Raw genomic sequence first — 8,893 nt, forward strand, 5'->3', positions numbered from 1 at the left:
CTGTGGAGACCTCACGCCCCACGTGTTGAGCAATTCGGCGGTACGTCCACCCGGCCTCCCGCATGCCCACTATACGCCCTCGCTCAAAGTCCGTCAACTGCACATACTGTTCACGTCCACGCTGTCGCGGCATGCTACCAGTGTTAAAGACTGCGATGGAGCTCCGTATGCCACGGCAAACTGGCTGACACTGACGGCGGCGGTGCACAAATGCTGCGCAGCTAGCGCCATTCGACGGCCAACACCGCGGTTCCTGGTGTGTCCGCTGTGCCGTGCGTGTGATCATTGCTTGTACAGCCCTCTCGCAGTGTCCGGAGCAAGTATGGTGGGTCTGACACACCGGTGTCAATGTGTTCTTTTTTCCATTTCCAGGAGTGTATTTTCTACCAACTGCAGCTGATACTTAACGTATTCACATAAACAACATGGGTAAGCAGATTCCACAAAAACATATCCAGGCCTTGTTTGATTCCGTATCGCAATATTTTTAGGTAGAGGGTGGGTCTAGGTTTCTCGTGTTTAAATCTCTTATTTAGGGGTATAGAGCTGCGTTATAAACTGCTGTGACATCCATAGAGTCTGATAAAAATTGTGGATATGTCATACGTCTCATATGTATGTGTGTGTGTGACATTTGTTTCAAATATATTTGGGTTCTATGCTACAGCGAGAAAATATAACAAAAGACAAAACTAAAGTAAAAAATTCTGAGTAGCTTTAACGAGGCCTCACTGTGCATGTATACCAACAGGGCAGTTCTGTGCTGTTAAACTTTTCCTCGTACTTTGAGTGCGAGCGTGCGATATTACTACATGAGGCAACGCTGAACGGAAATGCGTAACTGTGATAACACTTTTACTTTCCTGTCAATATAGCTTGAAACTACTGTTAGGTCCAAGCATGTTGAATTAACGTGTTGACCAGTTGGCTAAAATGTACATTCCACTTTTATTAGTTGTACAAGAAGACACCTTGGTGTTGACTATCCATCTGCCAGTTCATCTCAAATATTTGATAACTATATGATTACAGTACATTTAAATCTCTGAGGGAATGCGCTTTTTGCAATGATTAGTACACTCTAGAAAGAAAGATGCACTACGGAGGAATTAACCGAATGGGACGAAATCGGAGATGTGACGTACACATACCGTCGAACAAATGACTACACTTTCAGAAAAATTGTATGATATGTTCAATAGAAAGAGCTTCACAAATTGGGTAGGCCACTAAAGCGTTGGTCCACCCCGGACCCTTATGCAAGCAGTTATTCGGCTTGACGGATAGAGTTGTTGGGTGTTCTCCTAAGGGATATCTTGCCAAATTCCGTCCAGCTGGCGCGTTAGATCGCTTTAATCTTGAGTTGCCTCAACTGGGGACTGATCTGGCTCCCTTGTTGGCCAAGACAGGATTTTCCAAGTACGAAGACAGACAGTAGAGACTCTCGCCATGTGTGGGCAGCGATTACCTTTCTGAAATGTAAGCTCAGGATGACTTGCCGTGAAGGGCAACATAATGGGGTGTAGAATATAGTCGGTGTACAGCTGCACTGTAAGGGTGTCGCGAATTACAACCAAATGAATCCTGCTATGAAATAAAATAGCACCCCATACCATCACTCTTGACATTCGGGCCTTATGCCAGGTGACAGGTTGGTAAAGCACTGGTGTTTGGGGATTCTCCAGACACGTGTTCGCGTGTCATCGAAGCTCAGTTCGAAATGGGACTCATCACTTGAGACAGCTCTACTCCAGTCAGTCAGATTACAGGCTCCGACGACCAGCAGAGACCTGTCCGGAGGCGTTCCGAACAGTGGTGTGATGCCAACCTGAATATCACCCACCATATGCTCCGACAACAAGGACTGACAGTCGTGGGTGGCATTTCATTTCACAGCAGGACTCCACGGCACCCTTACAGCGCAGTGGTAAATCGACGTATTTTACATCCCTTTTATTGCCCTTCATGGCAAGCCATACTGGTCTTACATTTCAACAAGATAACACCCTCCCGCTCGTGACGGATGTTTCTTTTACCTGTCTTTGTGCTTGCCAAACCCTAACATAGCCAACAAGGTCGCGGGATTTCTTCCCAATTGAGAACGTTTGTGGCATTAAGGTCAGCACCATCTTACCAGCTCAAAAATTCGACGACGTAACGCGCCTATTGGACAGAATTTGGCACTATATCTCTTAGGATGACATCCAACAACTCTACCAGTCAAGCCGAATAACTGCTTGCATAAGGACCGGCGGTAGTTCATGCCTTTGGGAGCCGTTGGTGTTTCTTAATAGACATTTTCATTTTCTACATATACAGACTCGCATTCGGGAGGACAACTTTTCAATCCCGCGTCCGGCCATCCTGATTTAGGTTTTCCGTGATTTCCCTAAATCTTTCCAGGCTAATGCCGGGATGGTTCCTTTGAAGGGGCACGGCCGACTTCCTTCCCCGTCCTTCCCCAATCCGATGAGACCAATTACCTCGCTATTTCGTCTCCTTCCCCAAAAACAACCCAACAACAACAGAAATATTAAGTATGGTGCGTGTGCAGACGAATTCGCATTTCCTGAAAGACAGTTCCAGTGCTCTCTAAATGTTCTCTTACGAGGGTCTGTCAGTACATGTGCGAAATTGGAGGGACATCCGTCATATTTGTACCACGCTGACTGCCTTATGCCCAACAGGATGTCTTCCAATAACTGCGACACCAGTACGTCTTAGGAACTCGACATAACCGAATGTACACTCCTGGAAATGGAAAAAAGAACACATTGACACCGGTGTGTCAGACCCACCATACTTGCTCCGGACACTGCGAGAGGGCTGTACAAGCAATGATCACACGCACGGCACAGCGGACACACCAGGAACCGCGGTGTTGGCCGTCGAATGGCGCTAGCTCCGCAGCATTTGTGCACCACCGCCGTCAGTGTCAGCCAGTTTGCCGTGGCATACGGAGCTCCATCGCAGTCTTTAACACTGGTAGCATGCCGCGACAGCGTGGACGTGAACCGTATGTGCAGTTGACGGACTTTGAGCGAGGGCGTATAGTGGGCATGCGGGAGGCCGGGTGGACGTACCGCCGAATTGCTCAACACGTGGGGCGTGAGGTCTCCACAGTACATCGATGTTGTCGCCAGTGGTCGGCGGAAGGTGCACGTGCCCGTCGACCTGGGACCGGACCGCAGCGACGCACGGATGCACGCCAAGACCGTAGGATCCTACGCAGTGCCGTAGGGGACCGCACCGCCACTTCCCAGCAAATTAGGGACACTGTTGCTCCTGGGGTATCGGCGAGGACCATTCGCAACCGTCTCCATGAAGCTGGGCTACGGTCCCGCACACCGTTAGGCCGTCTTCCGCTCACGCCCCAACATCGTGCAGCCCGCCTCCAGTGGTGTCGCGACAGGCGTGAATGGAGGGACGAATGGAGACGTGTCGTCTTCAGCGATGAGAGTCGCTTCTGCCTTGGTGCCAATGATGGTCGTATGCGTGTTTGGCGCCGTGCAGGTGAGCGCCACAATCAGGACTGCATACGACCGAGGCACACAGGGCCAACAGCCGGCATCATGGTGTGGGGGGCGATCTCCTACACTGGCCGTACACCACTGGTGATCGTCGAGGGGACACTGAATAGTGCACGGTACATCCAAACCGTCATCGAACCCATCGTTCTACCATTCCTAGACCGGCAAGGGAACTTGCTGTTCCAACAGGACAATGCACGTCCGCATGTATCCCGTGCCACCCAACGTGCTCTAGAAGGTGTAAGTCAACCACCCTGGCCAGCAAGATCTCCGGATCTGTCCCCCATTGAGCATGTTTGGGACTGGATGAAGCGTCGTCTCACGCGGTCTGCACGTCCAGCACGAACGCTGGTCCAACTGAGGCGCCAGGTGGAAATGGCATGGCAAGCCGTTCCACAGGACTACATCCAGCATCTCTACGATCGTCTCCATGGGAGAATAGCAGCCTACATTGCTGCGAAAGGTGGATATACACTGTACTAGTGCCGACATTGTGCATGCTCTGTTGCCTGTGTCTATGTGCCTGTGGTTCTGTCAGTGTGATCATGTGATGTATCTGGCCTCAGGAATGTGTCAATAAAGTTTCCCCCTCCTGGGACAATGAATTCACGGTGTTCTTATTTCAATTTCCAGGAGTGTATTTAGACTTCCATCAATAAAACAGGGACCAGTGGGCCGGTCTTGAAAATCTCGCACCAATCGTTGACAGACCAAGAGGGTTGTTTTTATCCACTTCTTCGTGGCAGCGCGAATTTTCGCTAAAGATTAGTGCGTACGGCGATGGCTGATATGCTCATGGTTTGTAAACGGTGCTTTTCCTTAAATGAAGTTTTGCATAAATATACCGCATCTCTTTCCATTTTTCGTTGGTGACCTACGGAGAACTGCATTTAGTTTTGGGAGTCATTGTCATCAAGCTGTACATGCAGTGGAATGTGAAGCAAACGGAATGAAACGGAATCTCGCATTCGCAGAACACTCATTTGGTTGACTCCTCTCGTACTTCCGAGATGCGTCTTAGTGAGGTTTGCATTGTGTGTTACTGCTGCTGAAGTGTTAGTTTCAGTTCTTCCATCAGTTGCTCCTCTTATTCCTTGCCATATTTTATTTTTCACACTTACAGTTTCTTGCATTTTTCTGTAATATTCTCAAAGGCAGATCGTGAGAGTTTGGTACGTTCTGGATACTCTTCAGCATACAACCGCACCGCTGCCTTAATAGTTCGCCGACATTCTCCGTAAACGATATTCACTTTTTCGACTGTCGTATACATTGCAAATTTCTCAATAGGCTTAAGAGCAAGTTATCTGACTGCTACAACAGCAGAACTCAGACTGATGTGCTTCAAGCGTACAGGTAAACACGAGGCTGCGTCTGGTATAATAGGGCAGACATCTGCGGAACCTCTTCTGACGACCGCACGACTGTTATTTGCAGCGCTGTTACCTTGACATTATTTGAACACGTTCCATATGTGGTATGCCGTTGAACTTCTCTTAGAAACTTCTTTCAAATGCCACAGAAAAATGTACAAGTTCCATTAGAAAAAAAAATCGGTCATAATTCATTGACTATAAACAATATAAAGTACTTGCTAATGTCAGAAAATTTACCATTTTTTGCGCTATAGCGTGGCAGAAACGGCACTTAAATATATTTATTCATTCTGGATATGTCTGGTGTGGCCCATCTGAGCTTCCTTACTCTTTATATATCAGAAACTCTATAGGGTCTGTGATGGGCTTTTTATTTTGGAACAAAATTTATTTAAGCCATAGTAAGGAATAAGTTCATTGAATTATTTGGCTTTTCCCTTTGCTTTAGTGTGTACAGAGCTGTAAGTATATTCTATTAAACATCTTAGCCATGATGGGCCAAATTTACTTTATAGTAGGTCCTATACATTTCTGACGTTATTCATGAAAACCGACGATGAGAACGTAATGAGCAAATCATGTGACTGGATGCCAATTGTGAATATATATATATATATATATATATATATATATATATATATATATATATATATATATATATATATATATATATATATATATATAGCCATCACGTTAGCTTCCTTTAATTTTCTGTAGGACTACACCATCTGTAAGAAACACGAACTATGCATGAGAAAATGAAAGCACTTTAATATATAGCGGCAAACTCTATCAAGAGACAGTGATAAGGAGATGAAACCAGCAGGTCAGTGAATATGGGTGAAGTCCATAAATCAGTAAACATATTGCTACAAAGATGGACGAAAAGGAAAAGATAGAGAAAACGATAAAGGCAATCAACAATAACTAGTGCTTAACTAACATCTCTGTCTATGAGCGTATCCTGATCGGGATAATATAGTAAGAGAGAATCAAAAAGTTTCCGGTTGAAGATGTTGCTTCAGCGCGACTGCGATTCGGGTATCTAAGCGTCGTCATGAAGGCATGGGTTAGTGCGGCCTTCGAACAGGAACTGTTTTGTCGCTCCTTTATCTTCCGTCGGTTCTTGGTAGAACAACATTATAATAAATAATAACAAACTGGTGCTTTTCATTTATTATATATATATATATGTATATATGTATATATAATCCGATCAGTTACTCCATAATCAGCAGTTCCGTTTTTATTCGCAATATCAGCTGATTCTGAAGAAGCTATTGCAAGTTGATTCCATGTAACAAGTGTGTTCATTCATCTTGTTTGGTGGGTCCTGTCTTTAAGGAGAACTTTCTTGTACATGGAATGAGTTAAGAAAACCTCATGTTTTAGAAATTAGTATTGCACAATCTATTAAAAGTGTACTTTCACTCTAATATATGCTTTTGTGATAAAGATTCTACGTCTGAAAAGTACTACTGTTTCTACAGTTGTATTAAAGAACTACTATTTGTGTCTTAAGTTACATGACCTCAGTGATCTTAATCAAAAAAGTAATGCCTCTCTATGCCTGTAACAATTGACTCCTTTTTACAATGAACATTGATACTTCAGTGGCTGTATGTAGATAATAATATAACTTGTAGATAAGTAATCGATGTTTGTAATTTACTTTTGAATTTGTCGTAACTACCACATCCTTATTTTATATCTGATGACAGTATGCTTGACTTTTGTTGTGTCATCCATTTAATTGGCTGTTCTGTATTGATGAACCTTGGTGCCAAAATTTTATTCTACCGTGTCCTCCACTCTTCGGTTTCAGAACATCATTGTTTCATAACACGATCATGAGATTTCATCAATCTCAGCGTTTTTAGCTCATAATATGTTCCTAGAGGCTTCCACTGTAGCAGTTACAGTTGTTCGCAGTTTGTACTAATACATCCAGACTAGCAGCGTATACTCCTGTGATATTGTACGCGTCGTCCAGGGGATGAGAAAGCCGTGTGTGGTGCAAAAGATCACCGTTTATCGCGTTTCCAGATTATGTGCAGAGCTGACAGAATAGCTGCCTTCAAGTATCTATATGTTGTTTCCTTTTCAGTTTGTTTTCCATCTGAATCGCAAGAAATATGAAGTGGCTTAGTGTTTGTTATCGTTATTTCAATCGTAATTTTTTCCTATGTTACAGGTTTACCGTGGCCCTACGATGAAAGCTGGCCACAGTCACTTTGCACCCTGGGGCTACTACGTGTGGCAGCCAAGTGGTACTGAAACTTCGCACAATGCCTTTGACCATATTTAAATTGTGTGTGTGAGCGTGTGTTTGTGTGTAAATTAAATGATAGCATTCGTCGCGGAGTGCTTTAGGTCTCAGCATCAACAGCGAATTAGAATAAATTGTTGTGAACTGGAAAAATGAAACAATATGTCATTCCACTGTTGCTTTAAATGATTAGCATTAAGATGCCATCATGGTAATTTGATACATATACAAGAAAACCTGTACATTGTCGATAAAATTTTCTCGCACTTCCAGCCACGTCTAATGGTTAAATGTCCACAAGTTTTCAGCCAATTGCTCCTCAGTTAATGGTGACTTTCTGGTCATTGCTGCTGCTGTCCTCCTATGACGTCACTGGTGCTCACTCCTGCCCCGTGTCGACTATATAAGAGGGAGAGCTGCAATCACGCGGCAGTCACCACTTGACAGTTGCCGAGGAGCAATCGGCAGAAAACTCATGGACTTTTGATCACTTGATGTTGCTGGAAGCTTGAAAAACTTTTCTCAGTACATATCACCATGAGACCGTGTGTTCATAGAAATACGTTGTTGACGCTTTCTAGAACTCATGTACGATATTAATTCTTAATAATTATCAAAATGTATTTTCACAATGAAAGAAAATGGTCATAATAGCTTCAATCCTTCTCGCTTTAAAAAGTAGTGGTAAAAGAAATGAATTCCGTATTCTCAAAGTTGGTGACAGAAGAGCGCGTTAATTAACTTTAAGAGATATTACTAATCCCTTAACAGATTAAATCAATACATCATTTCTATTCATAATTAAATTTTGTAGCCAGACAGATTTACTCATTTGTTTGTATATGCTTGATGTGGGTACAGACCCAAAGGATGCATTGCAACCAGAGAGTTATTTGGAAACAGCGACTCTTCTCTTCACACCAAAGGAAATCCATTCCATGAACACAAACATATAAATAATAAATGTAAATATAAATATGAATACAGTTAAACTGCTATGAGGGGACCTACATAGATCAACAATATTAATATATATGCTGAAGCCTGTTGCTGTGCATATAAATTTGTATTTATTCATTAAGTATATTATATAATGTAGATTTTATTATGAGATGGAGCCGTAAGGCATGTGAAATAAATAAAAGGTATTGTCATAGAGATACATGCCTAAAAACTAACTTGGTAATGTACACTAACAGGTAGCTAGACATTTATCCTCATATGCCATTGATCATAGTGCCATACTCTTACTGTGATGTGTAGTGAGTCAGTTTTACCGTTATAAAGCAATTTATCAGTGAAGAATATGGCACCTTACTGTTTGAATGATTTTCTCCACTTACAGTTCTTTTTCATGCTGTGATTCATTATATGCTTAACTATGTTAACTCTCTCTCTCTCTACTCCTTGCTGCCCCCTGTCCCCCCCCCCACCCACACTCACGCACCAACACACCATATTATTACACATACAGGCATTCGTCTATAGGACAGTAGGAGTCGTCAAACAGATGTTAGTTCTGGTTGTGATTAAAATCAGCTTTTTACTATCTGTTAGATTCTTTACATCTTTTTATTGGGTAAGTAGTCAGATGTTTATTTAGCTGAATAGCTTCCTGTGCCATACTAAGGCTCAGTGATCAATAATAAAAGTCATTCGTCCTTCTAGTATTACATTCATGAGAGTTACTGTTGTTCAAAAATTGAGTTTGATTGTTT

The 8,893-nt window shown here is 43.1% G+C and overlaps 1 protein-coding gene across 1 annotated transcript in view; it reads left to right on the top strand.

Annotated features, from left to right (window-relative positions):
* Positions 1-8,213, top strand: part of LOC126100912 (uncharacterized) — a 94,977-nt gene extending 86,764 nt beyond the window's left edge. The window contains exon 3 of the mRNA XM_049911578.1: positions 7,101-8,213. Within this exon, the coding sequence (XP_049767535.1) occupies positions 7,101-7,214 (114 nt within the window). The 3' untranslated portion in view covers positions 7,215-8,213. The remainder of the gene's footprint in view (positions 1-7,100) is intronic.
* Positions 8,214-8,893: the final 680 nt, after the last annotated feature.

The sequence above is a fragment of the Schistocerca cancellata genome, chromosome 9 (assembly GCF_023864275.1).
Source record: "Schistocerca cancellata isolate TAMUIC-IGC-003103 chromosome 9, iqSchCanc2.1, whole genome shotgun sequence".
NCBI lineage: Eukaryota > Metazoa > Arthropoda > Insecta > Orthoptera > Acrididae > Schistocerca > Schistocerca cancellata.